The sequence below is a fragment of the Eublepharis macularius genome, chromosome 7 (genome assembly GCF_028583425.1).
Source record: "Eublepharis macularius isolate TG4126 chromosome 7, MPM_Emac_v1.0, whole genome shotgun sequence".
In the NCBI taxonomy this organism is placed as follows: domain Eukaryota; kingdom Metazoa; phylum Chordata; class Lepidosauria; order Squamata; family Eublepharidae; genus Eublepharis; species Eublepharis macularius.
In genome coordinates this window covers 135,114,613-135,137,810 of record NC_072796.1, presented here as the reverse complement: position 1 = coordinate 135,137,810, position 23,198 = coordinate 135,114,613, and the positions used below count along the sequence as shown (strand labels likewise).

Genomic DNA, 23,198 nt, shown 5'->3' with positions numbered 1-23,198 from the left:
GGGGATCCCCCCTTGCTGCCTGCCAACTGATAGTTTAAAGGGGCCTGCCAGTGTCCCTTAAACTGCCCAGCCCCCCACACCCCCAGCCGCAGCCCCACATTTACCTTCCCCTGTGGCAAAGCATTCTTCCTTTCCTCCCGGGAGGGGTGGGAAGGCCTCCTATGCTGCCCTGTGGGCCCCCAGGGTGGTGGAGGAGGCTGAAAATGGCCTTCCCGCCCCTCCTGGGAGGAGAGGAAGGATGCTACACTGCAGGGGGGGGCTGGGGCTGGGGGGTGGGGGGCTGGGCTGGGGTTTGGGCAGTTTAAAGGGACCTGCCACAGCAGGTCCCTTTAAACTATTAGCCGGCTGATGGCAGGAGGGATCCCCCCTGCCTGCCCACTGATAGTTTAAAGGGACCTGCTGTTGAATGCAGCAGGAAAAGTTTATATGGCCATTTCCTTGGGGCCCCTTTAAATACGACCCAACAAACCTTCATGCCAGTTTGTGGAAATTTGTGGAAACGAGCTTTCCATGAATGCTGGAAAGCTCCACATTTGTGGTTTGTGAACCAGCATTCGTGGAAAGCTCATTTGCAAACCACAAATTGGCCTGGTTTGTGGGTTTTTTTGGTTCATATTTAGGTTCGTGCCCATCTCTACTCATAAACTCTCAATTTGGGTCTGCAAGTAAATTCCCCAAGAAAAAGAAATCAAACAAGGTTTCCCCTTCTATTTCTCTGTGAAGCTATATGGCAAAGAATAGACAGCCACAGGTCATAGGCAAGTATTTATTTACATTGGAGATAAGATAATCAACAAGATATTAGACTGGAAATCCAAGAAGTACAGCATTTGTGCAATACTAATCCTGCTTGATTAGTATTGTTTAATTACTAACTGTATATTTTAAAGTAAGAGCAGGAAGCATCTGGTACATGCACCTTCCAGAAAAAAGAATAAGTATGAAATTCTAGACTAATTTTGTTGGAAGGAAGCTCCACTGATCTCAGTGAGCACTTATTTGTGAGCAAACATACACAGCATTTTACAACTTCGAGAAAAAAAGGGTGCAAACCTGCTCAACCAGCATAAATAAAATCTATCCAATAGGTTCAATATGAGCCCTGACCTGGATAGTCCAGGTAAGCCTGATCGCATTAGTTTCAGAAGCTAAGGGCCAAGCTACACATGACGAATGACACTTGAACGGCAAGTGTATTTCTCCCTGTTCACTTGCCCTCCACTCAATCCACTTGCCGTTCAAGTGTCATTCGTCATGTGTAGCTTGGCCCTAAGTAGGGTCGACCTGGGTTCGTAATTGGATGGGATACCTCCAGTGAAGATCAGGGCTGCAGAGCCAGTGAGAGGAACCGATCAGGGTTCCAGGTGGTTTTGGAAAAGGAGAAAGCTTACCAAGAGCTCTGCTGTAGTTCTAGCCTCATTCTTCTGCATTGTATTATCCCTCTTTAGAAGACATCAGTGACTTTCTAGGGACTGAGAATTCATTTAAATACTTTGGGACAGGATCATCGTCAAGGTCTCCCTACATCTAGGCTTCTTTTGTCTCCCAACCAGAAAATAAATAATGGGGTGAATACTGCTATTTAAACAAGATAATAAAATTGCATAGTTTGCTAGATATAAAGGTACATAATTATAAACATGGAGGATGCATATGACTTTAAGTGGAAAAGCAAAGAGGAGGAAGCAGAGAAGAGTAAGCAAGATGATGGTTAAAAGCTTTCCCCTCCGATACTGTTTTGCTTTAAAACAGACTTTGGTGGACAGGGCCACAGCGGCAGTGGTCATGACTGGGAGGCAGCACACAGCATTCCAAATTAACTGGAAAAATATCGGAATCATACTTTTATTAGGATTACTAACTACATTAGTGCAGGCAATTGCAGAAACTAGGAAGGAGAGGACCCATATTAGTAGACGTAAAATAGCGGGCAAATGGGGTGGCCCGTGACATTGGTGACAAAGGGGGAAGAAGACAGCCACACACCTGTCAATACCGATAGCAGTCAGCAGAAATTGATCTGCACTGTACATTGATAGGAACAGGGAGGACAATAAGAAGAAAACAGCAGTAAAATCATAAAGAAATAGCAGCCACTCACTAACAATAATAGATATAATTGACACAAGGAGCCCAAAATCAGCGATGGCCAAGTTCAGGATGTAGGTGATAAAAGAATTCCTCTTAATACAGAAACCAAGAAGCCAGATGAGAATTGCATTCCCTGTGGCTCCAAAAATGCAGATAATGATAAATACAGAAATAGCAATAATTGTCACTATATTATAATTGAAACTTTGTTCATTTCCATAACCAGAGATATTATGAGATGAAATATCTTCTGAAACATTATCATAATTGTTACTGTCATATGGAAACCAACTGTAAGTGTAATTATGGTTATTGTAATATTCCAGGACTGCATCCATTATGGGAAGGTGATGTTGATTGTGCTGCTCGACTTCTTGTCTGCGAGCTTCAACAACGAGTGATTCAGTTCTTCTTTTGAAAAGTAATGGCAACAGTTTTCAGCCTGGTATAGCTGACCTCAATCTATTTGAAGGAGGGTTACTGGGGAGATTAATTTAGAATAAAGGCCACTGATCTTTCGATTTTTCCAACTTTAAACAGATAGGATAGCTGCAGATTTGATGGTGATTACAGAGAAATGCCTTCTACCCAGGAATTACAGCCAAAATTTCATTATAGTCAATGTAGGTGTGTATAATGAAAATCCCAAGCGGTTTTTGAGCCTTACTCTCCAGAATGAAAACCCTGGTCTGGGCTGCTTGGCAGTTGCAAAAACTTGTTCCCCAACATTCTGTAATATTTTCCAGGGCAGCTGACTAGTGCTTTCTAGTGCTACTTCATCAGAGCAGAGCGATAACTTCTTTGTTATTGCGGTTTTTTTCTAACTCCCCCCCCCCCAGCAGAGGGACGGGGGGTTGTACCTTACATTTTCCCGGCAGTCTAGAATTTAATAGATAAGTTTCTTTCTATATGTTCTTAATTATTTTGTTATTATGCTTTCCTATATATTTCTGAATAACAAACAATACATGTTCTTCCTAGGCCAGTCTGAAGCAAGAATAAAGTTGAGGCAGATCAGATAGCTGAAAATCCAGAATAAGAGTAAATAGACTTTTTGTCATTTATCAAAAGTGTTCTTTGTTCACAACAATTTCAATGGATATACAATACTTCTTAGCTGTCTCATGCTAAAACCAGTATGGGTGGGTCATAGAATCATAGAGTTGGAAGGGGCCATACAGACCATCTAGTCCAACCCCCTGCCCAGTGCAGGATCAGCCTAAAGCATCTCTTCCAAGTATTCGTCCAGCCTCTTCTTGAAAACTGCTAGTGAGGGGGAGCTCACCACCTCCCTAGGCAGCTGATTCCACATTTGAACTACTCTGACCGTGTACTCTGACTAGGATCAAAACTCTGGTCCTAGTTTTGGATAATGCAGTAGTGATACCCCCTGCTCCCTTCTTTGATGTTTCTTAGCAACACCACTCTAGAATTACTAGAACTGCTCTGGCTTCTTACACATCACAGGTATGTCAGGCAAGGTCTACCATAAATCTCATTACATTCTGGTAATTTTATTATTGCATGGTTAACGGACTGTGTGAAGCCGAAATCTCAAATCTGCCTTTCATCACTGATCTCTCACAGGGATTGGCCCAGTTTTGTCTATTTTCCCTGAAACTAGAGAAGAGGGAAGGGTGCCCTGGGCTCCATTAGAAGGATTTTAAAGGAAAACTGGAAATGCATAATGGTATTTGATTGTAATATGTGCCCATCACATATACTGCTGCAACATGTCTATTAGCCCATGCTTTGTTGTTCAGAATTATATTCAATGGCATTTTGAATTTGGAGTAGGAGAAAATCTTCAAAGCAGGGAATTTGATGGCACAAATGCAGGAAATATGTTCATTTGGCCTGCACAAATGTTCTTTTAGAACAGCATCTCCCACCAGGAATAGCAAAATTTTGTGTCTGTTTGCATTTTTTTTTTAAAAAAAAATCTGCTTTGTTATGAGTCCAAAGAATAAGGGCTGTAAGATTGTTCCACCACTTTTATCTAGAGATGAGCATGAACCGGAAAAAAAAACGAACTATGAAGTTCATGGTTCATCACATTTCACGGACCACAAACCACGAACTTTCACAAACCTGCCCCTGGATCGTGAACTGGTTCGTTTCGTTCATGAAAATGTCACATCCAGGTCAGAAAATCATCCCTTCTGGGTCAGCAGAAGGTCACTTCTTTTTTTAAAAAAAAATATTTTATTCAATTTTAGAACTGTAACAATAATCAAACAACAAACCAATATAATATATTGCATTTACAAATATTAACACAGTGCTTCAACTTTAATACATTAACAATGAGTGGTGTGAAGAGGGAGGTTGCAGATCTCTTGCTTCTATGAATTCGTAAAATGGGATCCATTTTTCCCAGAAGTTTGATCCCAAAGATTGATATTCTGTCTGATGTAGATTGTCAGTTATTTTTTCCCTTATCAAATGGTTCCAGATTTTTGTAAACCAAAGTTCTGTAGTAGGTGGAGATTGGTCTTTCCATTTGGTTGCTATTGCACTCCTAGCTGCCACCAGGAGAGAGTAGATAAGGTCTCTTCTAACATTTGGGATTGATGTCTGATCCCAGAGTCCCAAGAAGATTACTTTTGGTGACATAGGGACACTGTACCCTGTTATTTCCTTAATAATATTTAGTATTTCTGACCAAAATCGAGATATCAAGGGACATTCCCACCAACAATGAGCAAAATTACCCTCATTATTGCATTTCTTCCAACAAGAGGGCGATGCTGAAGAATAAATTAAGGAGATTTTTTGGGGTGTTAGGTACCACCTATGTATAATTTTATAGCTTTGTATTTTAGTTAATATAGTTGAGGATTTATTTAATTTTGATGCCCATACTTTTTCCCAGTTGTTTAATGTCAGTACTTCATTAAGATCTTTATGCCATTTAGTTTGATAATTAAAATTGTTAGGGATGTTAGAGGACAATAGCAGGCCATATATTTTTGAAATCATGCCCTTTTTAATATATTTTTTAGCATCCATGAATTGCTCAAATCTTGTCTGAGTTGCATTCATAACCTTTCTTATGTTTATTTGTTGGGTGACAGCTTGTAATTGCAGATATAAGAACCATGGAATTGAGCTTTGAAATTTTTGTTCTCAGTTTTGCCTATGAGACTGTCCTTCATTGCTATGTCTTTTAATGTGATAATATCAGTAGTTTTCAGTGTTTTTGCTATTTGAGTTTTAGTGTCTATTGATGTTTTGTACAGAAATAGGAGAGTGCCTCAACATGTCTGGTATTAATTTAGTTCTGGTGCTATCCCAAATATGTAGGATCGCATCAAGGAAGGTATTATTCTTTATTCCTTTAGGTCGTTTAGTAGGTGGGTTCCAAATTATTTCTTGTACTTCCCAGTGGGGTGGTAACTCATTGCAAGTCGAAGTCCACTCTGTTGTTTCGTTTGAGTGCCAAAGCGAGAGGAGATTGGAAAGTCTGATTGCCTTGTTGTATAATGATAGATCAGGGAAATTAAGTCCTCCGTGATGATTTTTTAAGCATGAAAAATGCTACCCCTAGCCAGGCAAGCCTCTGTTATTTCCCCCAAAGGAAATAATGGAGAAAGGGGGGGCTAAGAGCAGCATCTTTGGGAGGCCATAAAATGGCCCCCCGAAGTGGGATCTGCTTGAGCCTTGGTGGAGGGAGGGAGGACAGGTGGGAGATGGCCCCCTGAAGTTTGGGGGCATTTTGCATGCAAAATGCCACTCCTAGCCACACAAGCCTCTCTTATTTCCCCCATAGGGAATAGTGGAGTGGAGGTGGATAGGGGCACCTTCTTTGAGAGGGCATAAAATGCCCCCCCCAAAGTGGAATCTGCCTGAAACTTTGTGGAGGGTGGGAGGACAGGTGGGAGCAGGTCCCCTGAAAATCGGGTGCATTTTGCTTGCAAAATGCCACCCCAAACCAACTAGAAAGATGACTTGTTTTCCCCATAGAGAACCACGGAGAGTGTAGGAGGATGTGGGCACCTTGTTTTGGGAGGCATAACATGGCCCCCCAAAGTCCAATCTTTCTGAAACGTGGGGGGTAGTTAGAGGAGAGTTAGGAGAAGGTCTACACTGTTTAAGTATTACGGAAATTTTTCGGTATTCAGGAAAAGTTTCGGTAATACTTAAAAAAACCAAAACGGCCCTGATTGAGTATCTTTAACCTAATCAGAATACCGAATTGCACACCCCTAGAAATGAACCAAGTCACCAAACAAAACATCACACTTGACATGTTTTCTCAGAAGTAATAGAAAAGAGCAAGAGTCCAGTAGCACCTGTAAAACTAATAACATTTGTGGAAGGGTATGAACTTTCTGAAATCACTCCAGTCTCCAAGATAAAAGGACAGATGAATTAACATTCTAGCTGTATCTGAAGAAGTGAGCTGTGGTTCATGAAAGCTCATACCCTACCACTAATTTTGCTAAGTCTTCTAGGTGCTACTGGACTCTTGCTCTTTTCTACAGCTACAGACAGACTAATACAGCTATCCATCTTGATCTATCTCAGGAGTAATTTGAACTTAATACAACAGGACATAGTCCTTACTAGAGACTGCCAGTTTTGGAAAGATCATTTATTAGAAATGGTACCAGAGGTCTTACCTTTCCAGCTGGGAGAGAAGATGGTTGGGAAAATAAAGAACTCGCCATGTATAAGCAGCTGTATGTATAAGCAGCCAGATACTGGATCTATAAACAGTTCTGGTCACACATCCTTTCTTTTCCCCTCATCTGCATGTCTGCCTTGGCCTTATCAAAGGAAAATCTGCCTGGTGTTGTCAAATTAAAACTTCAAGAGAGGCATGGATACAGAGAAAGAGCATCAGATATTCTCAATGTTCTCAATATTTGGATAGAAGTTAACTCATGATGTTACTGTTACTGATACTGAATCACACACCAAGACGAGATTTCTTGTATCAGTTGAGCTTATATTTTTGGTTATAATGTATCTGGAAAAGAGCAATTCACATCCCGGTGGCCAGGAATCCTGAATTAATTGCAGAGGTTGGAACATTAGCACGCATGTATAAGTTGTAGGGAATGTCAGCATGCTATTTGTTATGCAGTTGGGTGAATGCCAGTTTGGTGTAGTGGTTAAGAGCACTGGACTCTAATCTGGAGAGCTGGGTTTGATTCCCCACTCTTCCACTTGAAGCCAGCTGGGTGACCTTGGGTCAGTCACAGCTCTCTGGAGCTCTCTCAGCCCCACCCACCTCACAGGGTGTTTTGTTGTGGGGATAATAATAGCATACTTTGTAAACCACTCTGAGTGGGCATTAAGTTGTCCTGAAGGGCGGTATATAAATCGAATGTTATTATTACTATTATAATGATTGACCCAGAAAACCTTACTTCATTCTGGAACCTCTCACACAAACCCTGCTAATGACGTTGGGGTGAATTTCCATTCCATTGCACTTTTATTAGCAGAATGTCCCTATGTGATCTATCCATTAGTAAATTCAATATCCCCAAAGAACAGACACTTGCTACTTACGGTTTTCTTTCTGTAAACCAGAAAGTACCAGACATACAAAAGATTCCCAAAAGGTAGTTTTGCATTTGGGGGTGCTTTTTTCACCCCCACCCAGAAATCATATTTCGATCAGGCTATACATATAATTAGGGATGTCTTTCCTTAAAGTACCACAGTTGCTCCTTACCGTTCAAGGGAAGTGGACCATGGGGCTATGCAAAGTGGAATCCTCTTCTCAACCATGAGTGGATCATAATTTGCATGGAAATGTGGGTATTTTTGCCCTTGCTGCGGTTACCACTTGAAAGATCATTTCCCTTTGCACAGAAGGAAAAAGTCTTCCAAAGAAATGCCTCTGATGTCAGTTCACACCCATTGCATATATACTGAGTAAGAAAGACTGCTTTCAGTATTGCTTCGGATCAGTTGCAAAATTGTTCTCATTTCCCATTATCAGCAAGCCCAGAATTTAGGGGTTCAACTAGGACTGCCAGACACTCCTGGGAGATCTGGGCATGAGCAAAAGAGTGGATCATGTGACACTGCATGATGCATCAATGTCAAGTCTTCCCCAAACCCCAGATGCTCTGCCAATGCTCTGGATATCTCCACGTCTTTGGCAGTCATTCCCTTGAATTAGCCTAAGGAATTAAAAGGCTCAAAGCTTCCAGATATAAAAGTGAATTACAAGCTGAGAAGGGATCCAGAGGAGTTAGCCGTGTTACTCTGTAGTTGCAAAATAGTAAAGAGTCCAGCAGCACCTTTAAGACTAATCGACTTTATTGTAGCATAAGCTTTCGAGAACCACAGCTCTCTTTGTCAGATGCATCAATCTTAAAGCTGAGAAGAGCAGATTTGTTTTCTGGTGGTTACACATAGGCACGCTGTGAACTTTAACATGGATATGAGAGCCAGTTTGGTGTAGTGGTTAAGAGCGGAGGGACTCTAATCTGGAGAGCTGGGTTTGATTCCCCACTCCTCTGCTTGAAGCCAGCTGGGTGACCTTGGGTCAGTCACAGCTTCTAGGAGCTCTCTCAGCCCCACCCACCTCACAGGGTGTTGTTTGTTTGTTGTTGTGGGTATAATAATAATGACATACTTTGTAAACTGCTCTTAGTGGGCATTAATTTGTCCTGAAGGACAGCATATAAATCGAATGTTATTATTATTATTTTATCACCAGGTGAGCTTTATTTGACTCCCTTAATTACATGTGAGATGAACTCCAGATCAGTTTGCCTCAATGTTTCATGTTGAAGTTTGTCGGTAGCACAGTGGAGATTATACAACAGGGCATCCAAAGTAGTTCCTGAACCACCACCAAGGCTTGAAACCAGATTAAATTTCTGGATCGAAGTTCCTAACAACCTCTGCTGTAATAATTGTTTCCAGCCTATCTCACAGTTCATACTACTGGCATTATCTTTCTTATTTATTTCTACTCAATTACTATGTCACCATTTCACCCTGTAAAAGGCTCTAAAGGAAAACCAGAGCCAACTGTATACATAGGCAAGTGTCACCTATCAGGTAGACAGCATAGAAGGCTGCTGTGATTGATGGCACTCAGTCAGTGAAACAGAAAACTCTGGTTGCCAACAATTGCCATAGTGTATCAAGAGTAGAGATGGGCACAAACTGGGAAAAAACCAAACCATGCAGTTTGTGGTTCGTCAAATTTCATAAACCACGAACCACAAACTTTCACAAACCTGCCCATGGTTCGTGAACCGGTTCGTTTGGTTCATGAAAATACCATATTCAGGTAAGAAAACCATCATTTACAGGATAGCAGAAGGTCACTTCTGGGTCAGCAGAAGGTCTGCAGGAAGTCCATCCCCTGTTGCCTAGGAAACTGATTGATTGGCACCAGGCTGTCTGCAGTCACGAAACAAAAAATGAACCAAACGAACCAGCCTAAAGTTTGTGGTGGTTCATCAGAAATGGGATCTGATGAACCATGGTTCGCAAACCATGAATCAGTCTGGTTCGTGCTTAATTTTGGTTCATATTTTGATTCGTGCCCATCTCTAATGAAGAGTGTATGATCCAACATAGTCACTATTGGAAGATCCAAAAAAACAAAAAGGAAACAAAGACCTGTCGAATGATTGGCACAGATCATCCAACAGAGGTAGTTTGCAGTAGAAGAACGAGATTCAGGTACAGTAGCACCTTAAAGACCAAGAAGATTTCCAGAGTATGAGATTTTGAGTCAAAACTCCCTTCATCAGCTGGTTGGACTGAAATTTAATTAGATTATCACTTTTGTCCACATACAAACACACAGACACACACGTTTGGCCATCACTCTTTTCAAACTTCCATCAAAAATGGTAGGTTAGAAGACTGTTGGGAATTGTGTGTGTCTACTGTAACTTGCCCTGTATGATTATGTAAAAGATTATTGTATTGTTGATGTGTGTGCCTGAAAACTGCATCAAGAGATTGTTATTTATTCATTTGAATACAATGATGAAATTTTGTAGCCTTTGCACTCTGAATACAGCTTTGTAATTTTGTAAATTAGAATTGTATTCCCTGTGGATTTTTTCCTCCTCCATTTTGCTGGCTCTCCATTACAGCTACAAGACCAGGACGCCTACATTTCCCGCCAAAACTTGAGGGAAGCTGACAAGTGTCCAACCTGTGTCAGGCGTCACTTGCAGCTTGGCTCTAAGTCTCTGACTAAGGAACTTTCAAGAAGCTAAGTCTCTGACTAAGAAACTTTCAAGAACCAGGGGGGCATACAACAGAAAGAAGCAAGGGAAGTATGGGAGCGATTGCATTTAGAAATGCCTCGACTTTGTTTTAGGTAAGGCTACCAGTCCCACAGTGGATACCAGGAATTCACCAATCCCAGCCACCGTGTCCCCACACTCACCAGGCTGTTGGGGGGGAGGCACAGAGAATGGACTCAGGAGCTCTGGAGCACACTCCTGCATGCTCTGGAGCCTTCCTTGTCATGTCAGGAATAAGATTCCCAGTGACTGAAGATAGTCACTGGGCTAGGGGTTCCAATATTGAATTGGTACCCGAGACGATTGGTCATCCCTTAGGAGGAAAACCTCCTTTATGAATTTTAGGGAGAACGTACAGCATAGGCACTCTAGGATGTTTATTAATCAAGAATTTATGGATTGGTGGAGAAATACCTCCATGTGCCAAGGTTTCATCCACTGTTATTTTGATTATTCTCTCAATAGGGGCAGTAGGGTAATTAGTTATTGCTTTATAATTACTTTTGTCCTGAAGCTGTCTATTGATCTCATAAAGATAATCTTTCTTATCTAAAATTACAATGCAGGACCTTATAAATGACTCCAGCATTACAATAAAGCCTGCGGATAAGGGAGGGGCCTTATCCACAGGCTTTATTATAATGCTGGAATCATTTATAAGGTCCTGCAGGGCTTGTCTCTCTCTTCTTGACATGTTAACCCACTTCCTAGATTTAGTTCTTTCTAAAATCTCAACATCCCTAGCAACAAAATGTTCAAAGGTTTCAATCCCTGGGTCACTGACATCTGGGATGAAAGAAGACTGTGCTCTAAACTGTGAATCACTATTATTTTGCTAATTTTTAAAGTTTCAAATATCTTATCAATTTAAAGATATCAATGTGTACGTTCTATGTGTTATATTTAGGTGTGGGAACATACTTAAAAAGACTCTTATTAAGCACACTTTTCTCCAAAGGACTCAACGTTCTGGGGGATAGATTAAAAACAAGATGATGATGATGATGATATTTGATTTATATACTGCCCTTCAGGACAACTTAATGCCAGACACGGAGCTGTTTACAAAGTATGTTATGATTATCCTCACAACAATCCCCCTCTGAGGTGGGAAGAACTGAGAGAGCTCTGAGAGAGCTGACTGACCCAAAGTCACCCAGCTGGCTTCAAGTGGAGGAGTGGGGAATCACACCCGGTTCTCCAGTTTAGAGTCCTGCTGCTCTTAACCACCGCACCAAACTGACTAATAAAACTTGACTTAATAAATTCTACTTTGGGTTAAGCAAAATTAGTTTTCATCTGGAATATAGGATCCCATTTTTTACCTCACAACCATCCCCACATGCTGACCATTCTGCCACATTAACATCTACCAAAAAAGCCTTCCTGTAATAGCAGTAACTAGAGCAGATCTAAGGCCAAAGCCTTTGGTGGCAGTGAAAACTTTTTGGGAACCTGTTGGAGGGCAGCAATATATCATGTTCTGGATGTGTCTAGTCAGGGCCTGATTCAGCTATAGGTGTGCACTTAAGAAACCCTAGCATCTAGTTAGCTTTCCTATATCAGATAATTTAACTCCTGGCAAGTGGTACACCACAAATAATGTTTTAGGTTACTCAATATAGTACACAAAGTAATACCATTACAGAATCTCTGCTTCCATTCTAAGCCTTTATTAATAAAACATGATTAATCAGCATTCTTAAATCGTACTATACATTATAACTACATAGGTCATTAAAGCAGGCCAATTAAATGAGTTCAAGAAAGGATCTTACCCAAAGATAAGCAGGCCACAGACAAGGATCCCCTTCTAAGAGGAAGCTCCCTATCAGTTCAGCTTCTCATATTCATAGGTCCAGAGGAGTTAGCCGTGTTAGTCTGTAGTAGCAAAATCAAAAAGAGTCCAGTAGCGCCTTTAAGACTAACCAACTTTATTGTAGCATAAGCTTTCGAGAATCCATGCATCTGATGAAGAGAACTGCGATTCTCGAAAGCTTATGCTATAATAAAGTTGGTTAGTCTTAAAGGTGTTACTGGACTTTTTTTGATTTTGCATATTCATAGAGTTTTTAAATCATCTTCTAACAGTAACTAACTGTCCTTGAAAAGGGCTCACATTCTTGGCCAACTAATTATCTTATGACTTCAAATGCCAAACAAGGTTATATATATATTTCAAACATTTCTCCAAGTATATAACAATTGTTAGTTATTTTTTGCTGCATGCTACCTCAACGAAGTCTATGTAAAATTAGTGATTACAAGTTTCTCATATATATGAATACCTTTTGACCCTCCATCAATACATCTATCCTTGAATTATATCTTCAGCTTCCATGAAACTAGACATTCTTTTCATTCTTAGACACTCTCTGCATCTGGGCTGCAACATATTGTATTTATTGATGTTTTGTTTTTTGTCACCATGTCCTCCTCCCCTCTTCTATGCTGGGCTGCAAATAGAAGATCATTAACTTCAGCAGTGAGGTTCATCTATCACATCTCTGCTTTTCTCCATTTTAAAAACAATTTTCATCTCACAAAATGCCTCATGGAACATTTTGTTTCTTAGGGACCATAGGACTCTCACTTGTTTTGACATAGAGCAGGACCACAAGTGATGCCTGACACAGGTTGGACACTTGCCAGCTTCCCTCAAGTTTTGATGGGAAATGTAGGCAGCTTGGCAGAATGTTGGACAAGTGACAGTTGAAAAGTCCATTGGACAGCAGTCAGAGAGCCAAGCTGCAAGACCAGAATGCCTACATTTCCCATCAAAACTTGAGGGAAGCTGACTAGTGTCCAACCTGTGTCAGGCGTCACTTGTGGTCCCGCTCTTAGTGAGAGGAATAAATCATAAAGTTTTTTATGATAGGGGGAAAACATTTTTTAAAAAAAAGAGCTGTGGTAGTTTTAAGCACTCCCCCCCCTTCCAGTGGTGTTTTTCCTTTCCAAAGGATATCAGGGCTGTCTAGAGACAGATAATTAATTTTAAGACTATGGGTCAGAATTTGTCATAACCCTACAGACTTTATGTGTTTTAAAACATGACAAATAAGTAGCTTTTGGCTCTTAGAATGGCTTCATAATTGGATTTCTTCAGTACAGCGTTCTTCCTCCTTGAAAACTCTCTGGAGGACCATTTTCATGGTCTCCTTGTGCCTAGATTTCCATTGTCTCCCAATGAGGAAATAAATGACTGGGTTCACACTGCTGTTTATACAGGATAATGAACATGCACATTCTAGAAAATATGGAGGTAAATCATGATAAATATTGAGAACGTATATTACATTCAATGGAAAAACCAAGAGGATGAAGAAGAAAAGAGTGATTAAGATGATTGTCAAAAGCTTCCCCCTCCGCTGCTGTCGTGCTTTAAAGCAGACTTTAATGAACAGGGCAAGAGTGGCAGAAGTCATGAGGGGGAGGCAAAGCGCAGCATTCACAATAAATTGGCAAAATATTAAAATACCACTTTTGTGCAGATAACTTTTTTCGATAATGAAGACAGTTACAATAAGTAGGAGGGAGATGACCCATATTAGTGCACATACAATGGTGGACAAACGTGGTGGCCGGCGGCATTGGTGCCAAAGTGGGAAGAAGACAGCCACACACCGGTCAATGCTGATAGCTGTCAGAAGAAATTGACCAGCACTATACATTGATAGGAACAAGAGGGAGAATACATGCAAAATAATGTGAGAAGGGTATTGAAATCTAATCCACACACTAACAATCATAAATATCGTTGACACAAGAAGTCCAAAATCAGCGACGGCCAAGTTTAAGATATAGGTGATGAAAGGATTTCTCTTAATGCGGAAGCCAAGTAGCCAGATGACCATTCCATTCCCCACGGCTCCAACAATACAGATGACAAACACGGAAATAAAAATATATTCTTTCAAATTCAAATAACCAGAAGCATTATGAGATGAAATATCTTCTGAAATATTATTGCGCTTGATACTGTCATTTGGAAATGAAGTGTAAGTATTATTAAGGTTATTATAATATTCCTGGGGAGCATCCATGTTGGTTCCAATATTTGATTTTTGCTTTGTGAATTCTTGCCTCCACTTATTGTCTTTATGCTTCTGTGAGGAGAAAGGAAACAATGAATGATTCAATTCTCATTTTGAAAAGGAATGGCAAACCCTTTCAGCTTGGTATTGCTGACCTTAATTTAACACAAAGGTCAAATTTAAACTATTATAAAGCAAAGATAGTTGAAGATTTTATTGTGGTTGTTGAGAAGTGCCCTCCACTCCAGAACTCCCCCCAAGACTTCAATAGGTGTGACTACACTCTATCATGCAACTGCAGACTCACAGCTGGCAGATAGGAGGCGTATGAAGTAAGGAGCCATCAAGCTCCAAGCACAGAGCGCTCAAGCTATTGATTAGACAAATGAGCTTACAACCTCATTCCCGGCTAAGAGGTCAGATGGAAATGGGACAAATATTTCTAGCAGCCATATCCCTGGAAAGGAATCTATTCTTTTGGAGGCAATTTGGAATCCAAATTGCCCCCAGATGCTGTGGACTTCCCAAGGCAGATCTTATAAACCCTGATCTATCACGATGCTCTAAAATGTAATTGTTACGCTTCATTCTCTATGTTCTTAGCATCATAGAAGTGTAAGTTTAGAAGGGATCTTCATGGTCATCTAGTCCAACCGCCTGTACAATGCAGGAAACTCACAACTACCTCCCCCCCCCACACCGCCAGTGACCCCTGCTCCATGCCCAGAAGATGGCAAAACACCATCAGGATCAAACTGGCATGTGGAGAATTGCTACCTGACCCCAAGGTGGCAACCGGCATTACCCTGGGCAAGTAAGAAGGGCCACGAGAACTAAGCAGTGATGTAACCCTTCACGCCCTCCCCCTATCAACAAACATTATTTAGAATCAAATTTTCCACATCAAGCTTAATCAAGCCACCTGCAATCCATTTCCATACCCTGCCCTTACAAGAAAAGTAAAATAAAAGAAAAATCCCACTTGTCTTCAGCAGAAGGAAAATGTATGGAAAAACAGGTGCCTATTTAGGCAGGGAAGGGCAAGATTCAGAAAATATTGCTGTCTGTTTGCATGCACTTGAGTAATGGAGATTGGCAAAGATTAATGCAAGAACACACTCATTTTGCGCAGAATGCTGAGTGTCAAAAGGAAGGATTTGCCCTCATCTTGGGAACAGACTAGACATGGGCACGAACAGAAAAAAAAACCCGAACATGGTGTTTGTTGTTTGTTGCCATCCACAAACAATGAACATTGGTGAACATGAGCCTGTCATGAACATGTTTGTTGGGGCCAGCAGGCTCTCCTCCAGCCATCAAGATCCCTACCACACTACTTCCAGAAACCCTACCTGAGCAGGCAGCAGGAAAGGTACCAGTAATAAATAATAGCTTGGCCCAGAGCCTGACAGCAGCCCTGGAAGGTAGATCTCTATCCCATCACACACAAAAAAAATTCAAGCTCCAATGGACTCTTCCTCTCTCTCTCTCAAAATGCCAACAGCAACTGTCTCTCCCTCACTGCCTGCAAAACCAGAGCTGGGAGCGCCCCCCCCCCTGCTCTTTGCTTCCTTGTAACAAATTTGGAGCTCCACACTTGAAAGGAAGACCTGCCTATCAAGCTAAATTGGGCTTAGATTGGGGTTTCCAGGGCAACAGCGGGAGTTCAGATAGAGTTCAGGCAGTCCCTGCCTCTAGTTGCCAAAGGAATTGATTGTAGGTGCCAGACTGTCTGGCTTGATGAACAGCAACAAAAGGCTTGCAGCGACCACCTGTTTGTTTAGAGTTTGTTTAGAATGGGGCCTCATGAACAGCTTGTTCCTGAACAGCAGATTGGGCTATTCTTGGCTTTTTTAAAAGTTCATATTGTTGTTCGTGCCCATCCCTAGAACAGCCTGCAAATCTAAAGGAAACCTGGCACTAACAAGCAAGAGCAGAATTTATTGGCACTACAGAAAAGGGGAGGGGGAAGTGGACATAAAGCAGGATTAGTTTTAATACTGCCACCTCACTACTCCTTTCCCATCCAGTTTCCCATCACAGTGTGCACCCACTGACACTCACCTCCATTAGGGTCCATTGGTGTGTGTGTGTGTGTGTGTGTGTGTGTGTGTGTGGTGTAACTGAGGAAAAACATAGAGGATCAATGGTTTAGAGGGAGGACAGTGTTCTGAGCAGAAATTCATAACAAGAAAAAAGGATTAGATCCATGCTGGCAATGCCCCACCCATAAAAAAGCCAACAATTGTACATAGATAGTTCAGAAACCCTGGATTCAAAACTGAAGGAGATCTTTTTTCCAGCACACATCCATAATCTGCATGCTTATTGACATTGCAAGAAGAAATACAGTTCCTGCCTGCAGTACATCCTACAATATTTTGGATGCCATTTTGAGTTGTTTAGAAACCCCAAAATAGTAGTGAGGAGCTGAAATGAAAATAGGAAAGCCAACATGAGGATGGTACTGCCATGCACAAGTAGAGGGCCAGATCTATTGGAAGGGGAGGCTGAGGAAGTCTGAAGATGGAACATGGGGGAGATGGAACTGTTGGGGGAGACGGCAGTAGCAGAGGCAGGAGGAAAGAAGAAACAACCATTGTGTTTTGTGGGGCAACATTCCCACTTTCCAAATAAAGTTTTAAAAGTGGAGAAACATAACAAAAGGCATGGAAAGTGAGAGGCAGGAGTGCAAACAACTGAAAGAAGCAATGGAAGAAGGGAGCGAATGCATTTTAAAATGGCTAGGTTTAATTGGTTAGAATGAGGACTAAAGCAGTTTACTCAAGTTTACTGTAAAACAGGAAATATTAACTTAGAGAGAAAGGGTGAAGGAAGAAAACGATGGAGAAGCAGAATCCAGCTCAAAGAAAAGCTGCCAAGCCCTACCTCCTTTCGAAGCAAACCTTGGTTCACAACTGGATAAAATGGGATTTCAGGTGTTCTCCTTTCAGAATCTTGATCTTCTTGATTGTTTTTCTAGATTAAAGAGAATGTGTCCATCCAGTGTTGATGACCCAATCCCAACTAGAGAATAATCAAGAAGTGCTTGACCTATTTAAACGGTATGCATCACAGATTCTACATCAAGATGCACTGACTACACAACCATAAAGTGGCATCCATTAGAAATGAGAAAATCTGCAGCTATTCCCAAGGTGATCTGGATAGCCCGTAAATGTGGAGGAAATTGCTCTATTAGAAATGGGAAGTTCTGCCCCTCTCCCAACATGCTCTCAGTAGCCCTTAAATTGAGAGGAAAGTGCTTTTAAGATATTATGTCTCGAGAAAAAGTAGCACTTTACATTTTTGAGTAATGCAAAGGTGTTTTCAAGTCAATGGCTGGCTTGAGAATTGAGTAGCTTCAGAACTGAGTTCTTAGGAGTTGAATTTTATTTTCCATGCTCTAAAATGGATGGTTTGCTACATACTAATCTAATATCTTTACTCTGCATACTAATCTATTCTTTACTCTTACTCCAGAGGAGTTAGCCGTGTTAGTCTGTAGTAGCAAAATAGAAAAGAGTCCAGTAGCACCTTTAAGACTAACCAATTTTACTGTAGCATAAGCTTTTGAGAATCACAGTTCTCTTCATCAGATGCATGCTGTGGCTCTCAAAAGCTTATGCTACAATAAAGTTGGTTTGTCTTAAAGGTGCTACTGGACCTACTATTTTACAAGCTAAGAAGAAAAGATTTGTTTCCTTGTGGTTCCACATAGGCACACTGTGAACTTTGACGTGGATATGATCACCAGGTGAGCTTTATTTGACTCCCTTAATTACATGTGAGATGAACTCCAGATTGCCTCGGTGTTTGATGTCGAAGTTCATTGGTAGCACACAGGAGATTATCCACCAGGGCATCTAAAGTAGTTAGTTGAAACCAGATTAAATTTCTGGACAGAAGTTCTTAACAACCTCTACTGTAATAATTGTTTCCGGCCTATCTCACAGTTCTCATTATTGGCATTAGCTTTCCTATTTATTTCTACTCAATTACTATGTCACCATTTCACCCTGTAAAAGGCTCCCAAGGAAGATCGGAGACAATTGTAAGCATAGGCAAATGCCACCTAAGCTCATATCAAGTAGACAGCCCAGAAGACTGCCATGACTGGTGGCACGGGCAATCAATCAGTGAAACAGGAAACTCTGGTTGCAAAGAATTACTATAGTATCTCAAGAGTAGACATGGGCATGAACAGAAAAAAAATAAACATGGTGTTTGTTGTTCGTTGCCATCTACGGACAATGAACAGCGAACATTGACGAACATGACCTGTTCACGAACATGTTTGTTGTTCGTTGTTCGTGGGGGTCCAGCCATCAAGATCCCTACCACACCACTCCCAGAAACCATACCTGAGCAGGCAGCAGGAAGTGTACCCATAATAAATAATAGCTTGGCCCCAGAGTCTAGCAGCAGCCCTGGAACCTGAAGGGGTAGATACCTACTGTACCACTCCCAGAAACCTTACCTGAGCAGGCAACAGGAAAGGTACCAGTAAGAAATAATAGCCTTAGCCCAGAGCCTGGCAGCAGCCCTGGAACTTGAAGAGGTAGATCCCTATCCCACCACACACAAAGAACATTCAAGTTCCAATGCACTTTCCCTGTCTCTCTCTCAAAATGCCAACAGCAACTGCCTCTCCCTCACTGTCTGCAAAACCAGAGCTGGGAACCCCCTCCCCCCTGCTCTTTGCTTCCTTGTAACAAATTTGGAGCTCCATACTTGAAAGGAAGACCTGCCTATCAAGCCAAATTGGGCTTAGATTGGGGTTTCCAGGGCAACAGCAGGAGTTCAGACAGAGTTCAGGCAGTCTCTGCCTCTGGTTGCCAAGGGAATTGATTGCAGGTGCCAGATTGTCTGGCTTGACTAACAGCAATGGACAGCAACGAACAATGCTTGCAATGACCACCTGTTCATTTAGAATGGGGCCTCACAAACAGCTTGTTCGCAAACAGCAGATTGGGCTGTTCGTGGCTTTTTTTAGTTCGTATTGCTGTTCATGCCCATCTCTATTCAAGAGTGTATTATCCAACATAGCCACTATTGGAAAATCCAGGAAAATAAAAAGGACCTGTTGATAACCTGTTGATAAATTAGCACAGATCATCCAGCAAAGGTTGTTTGCAATAGAAGAACAAGATTCAGGTCCAGTAGCACCTTAAAGACCAACAAGATTTCCAGGGGATGAGCTTTCAAGTCAAAATTCCCTTCATCAGCTGGCTGAAAACCAGAGTAAAATTCGTGTCCGCATGTGGTAGACGTGTAAGAGGATGAGAAGATATTGGATAAAAATGCATGAAGGAATGTAAAAGATATTAAAGTTTCTCTTTGAGTTGAATCCAAAAAATATGCCATTAAATATCTTACTGAGTAATATTACCAAAGCACATGGTGAATTTTTTAAGTACATGGTAACAGCAATACGAACAAAAAAAAAGCCATGGACAGCCCAATCTGCTGTTCGAGAACAAGCTGTTCATGAGAGCAGCAAAATGGAAGGCAGAATATTGTCCAGATGTGATTGAATGGACGAATAAATTGAATGAATATGCCTCTATGGCTAAATTAATTTCTTATATGCCCAACAGACCAACTCAGGAATTCCAGGAAAAATGGAGAGATTTCTTTGAAAATGTAGCTTGAAATTTAAAAAAACGTCAAGAATAGTTAACATAGATATAGATCAATTATAAAACTAACACCTTAAAAATGTTGAATGTAAAATGTGATGCACATGATTGAATATAGAATGTTGAGTGTAAAACGTTGGTATAAGAAATTAAGGAGAGGGAGAGGAGTAATATTATGACATTTAGCTGTGTCGCGTTACATATCTTATATTTTATGTTGTAGCATAAATCTATTATTCTGTATTGTGTTCAAGATTCTTTGCACCCTTGCTAGTCTAATCACACAGAATATCACAACATCTTTTAAGAAATTTTAACACTATTTTAACAATATTATCCATTTGAGTATATTGTTTAATTTCCTAGATATATTTAGATATATAATCAATGTATTTGTTATATATTACTGTATATGATGACTTAAATTCTGATCTTGGATTGGAATAATAAAACTTGACTAAATAGATTCTATTTTTGGTTAAGCAAAACACTTATTTTCACCTGGAATGCCAAACATTAAACAATCCCCCTGTGAGGTGGGAAGGGCTGAGAGAGCTCTGAGAGAGCTGACTGACCCAAAGTCACCCAGCAGGCTTCAAGTGGAGGAGTGGGGAATCACACCCGGTTCTCCAGTTTAGAGTCCTGCTGCTCTTAACCACCGCACCAAACTGACTAATAAAACTTGACTTAATAAATTCTACTTTGGGTTAAGCAAAATTAGTTTTCATCTGGAATACAGGATCCCTTTTTTACCTCACAACCATCCCCACATGCTGACCATTCTGCCACATTAACATCTACCAAAAAAGCCTTCCTGTAATACCAGTAACTAGAGCAGATCTAAGGCCAAATCTTTTGGTGGCAGTGAAACCTCTTTGGGAACCTGTTGAAGGGCAGCAATATATCATGTTCTGGATGTGTTTAGTCAGGGCCTGATTCAGCTGCCATGACCAGAGTCTAGTTAGCTTTCCTATATCAAATCATTTACCTTGTGGCAAGAAGTACACCACAAATAATGTTTTAGGTTCATTACCCAATATAGTACACAAAATAATACCATTACAGAATCTCTGCTTCCATTCTAAGCCTTTATTAACGAAACATGATTATTCAGCATTCTTAATATCAGCTCATTGAACAGGAAATCATACCATCCATTATAACTACATAGATCATTAAAGCAGGCCAATTACATGAGTCCAAGAAAGGATCTTACCCAAAATAAGCAGGTCACAGGCAAGGAACTGCTTCTAGGAAGAAACTCCCGATCAGTTCAACTTCTCATATTTACAGGGTGCTACTGGACTCTTTTTGAATTTGCATATTCATAGAGTTTTTAAATGATCTTCTAACAGTAACAAACTGTCTTTCTTGAAATGGGCTCACATTCTTGGCTAACTAATTATCTTATGACTTCAAATACCATACAAGGTTATTTATATTTCAAACATTTCTCCAAGTATATAACAATTGTTAGTTTATTTTTGTTACATGCAACCTTAACAAAGTCTATGTAAAAAGAGTGATTACAAGTTTCTCCTAAGTATGAGTATCTCCATCAATACATCCATCCTTGAATTATATCTTCAACTTCTGAATTTTCACGGGGAAAAAAAGTAAGTTTGTGGCTCTAGTCATACTTTCTCAGGAGGAAGCTTCATTGAACTCAGTGAGAGCTTACAGCTTAAACACAAAAGAGTACAAGCATGCTCAAACAACATGCATATAACTTGCCAAGTAGATGCCAGTAACCCTGGCACTGTAACCCTCCACTGATACACACCTGCTTGGTTGTAGATTGAGGGCCAAGCTACAAGTGATGAATGACACTTGAATGGCAAGTGGATTGATTGGAGGGCAAGTGAACAGGGAGAAATACACCTGCCGTTCAAGTGTCATTTGTCACTTGTAGCTTGGCCCTCAGAAAAATATCCTACAAAGGGTTCCCAAGGGAAAAAAGGGACTGAAGTGTGATGTTTCTAAGGGTGGTGGGGAATGGCTTCACCCAGGAGTGTATGACTTGGTTGTGATGTTGCATTCCTGGTAGTGCAGAGTTGCGGAAGAAGAGAGTGTTATAATGATTCCTTTAGGGCCGCTCTTACATGTTACCTGAGCTACAAAGGACAAGTAACGGTATGTTCATACATTCCCATACCCCGAAGCACCTTGAAGAATAACACATTTATGGTCACAAGGTGATTGGCTTCAGTTCATCTGTCACAGCTCTGCTTTTCTCCATTTTTAAAACAATTTCATCTCACAAAATGCCTCATGGAACATTGTTTCTTAGGGACCACAGGACACTTGCTTGTTTTGACTTAGAGCCAAGCTACAAGTGACGAATGACACTTGAATGGCAAGTGAACAGACTCACATGTATTCCTCCCTGTTCACTTGCACTCCACTTGACCACATAGTGATCAAGTGGAGCACAAGTGAATGGCAAGTGAACAGGGAGGAATACACGTGAGTCTGTTCACTTGCCATTCAAGTGTCATTCATCACTTGTAGTTTGGCTCTTAGTGGGAGGAATAGATCGGTGTTTCAGGTTTTTATGGTAGGGGGAAAAAGTATTTTTTTTTAAAAAAGAGCTGCTGTAATTTTAAGTGCATTTTTTTCAGTTCCGGTGGCATGTTTCCATTTCAAAGGATAACAATAACAATAACAACATTCCACTTATATGCCACCCTTCAGTGCAGTTTACAAAGTGTGTTGTTATTCTCCTCAGGACAGTCACCCTGTGAGGGGGGTGGGTCTGAGAGAGCTGTGACTGACCCAAGGTCACCCAGCTGGCTTCAAGCAGAGGAGTGAGGAGGAATCAGACCCGGCTCTCCAGATTAGAGTCCTGCCATTCTTAACCACTACATCAATCTGGCTCTGACAGGGCTGTCTAGAGACAGAGAGTTCAGTAAAAAAAAACTTTGGGTCAGAATCTGTTGTAACCCTACAGGCTTTATGTGTTTTAAAACTGAGGGCCAAGCTACAAGTGATGAATGACACAGGTTGGGGACTTGTCAGCTTCCCTCAAGTTTTGATGGGAAATGTAGGCATCCTGGTCTTGCAGCTTGGCTCTCTAACTGCTGTCTAATGGACTTTTCAACTGTCACTTGTCCAACATTCCGCCAAGCTGCCTACATTTCCCCTCAAAACTTGAGGGAAGGTGACAAGTGTCCAACCTGGGTCATTTG

At 41.0% G+C, this 23,198-nt stretch overlaps 1 protein-coding gene across 1 annotated transcript; it reads right to left on the bottom strand.

The window, feature by feature from the left end:
* Positions 1–13,420: 13,420 nt before the first annotated feature.
* Positions 13,421–14,377, bottom strand: LOC129334005 (mas-related G-protein coupled receptor member H-like). The gene has a single exon (XM_054985928.1). It carries the CDS (start codon positions 14,375–14,377, stop codon positions 13,421–13,423), a length of 957 nt encoding a protein of 318 aa, XP_054841903.1.
* Between the last annotated feature and the right edge of the window lie 8,821 nt (positions 14,378–23,198).

Bases quoted from the DNA above. Each gene is read 5' to 3' on its own strand.
- LOC129334005 (XM_054985928.1), bottom strand. From the start codon at position 14,377: ATGGATGCTCCCCAGGAATATTATAATAACCTTAATAATACTTACACT.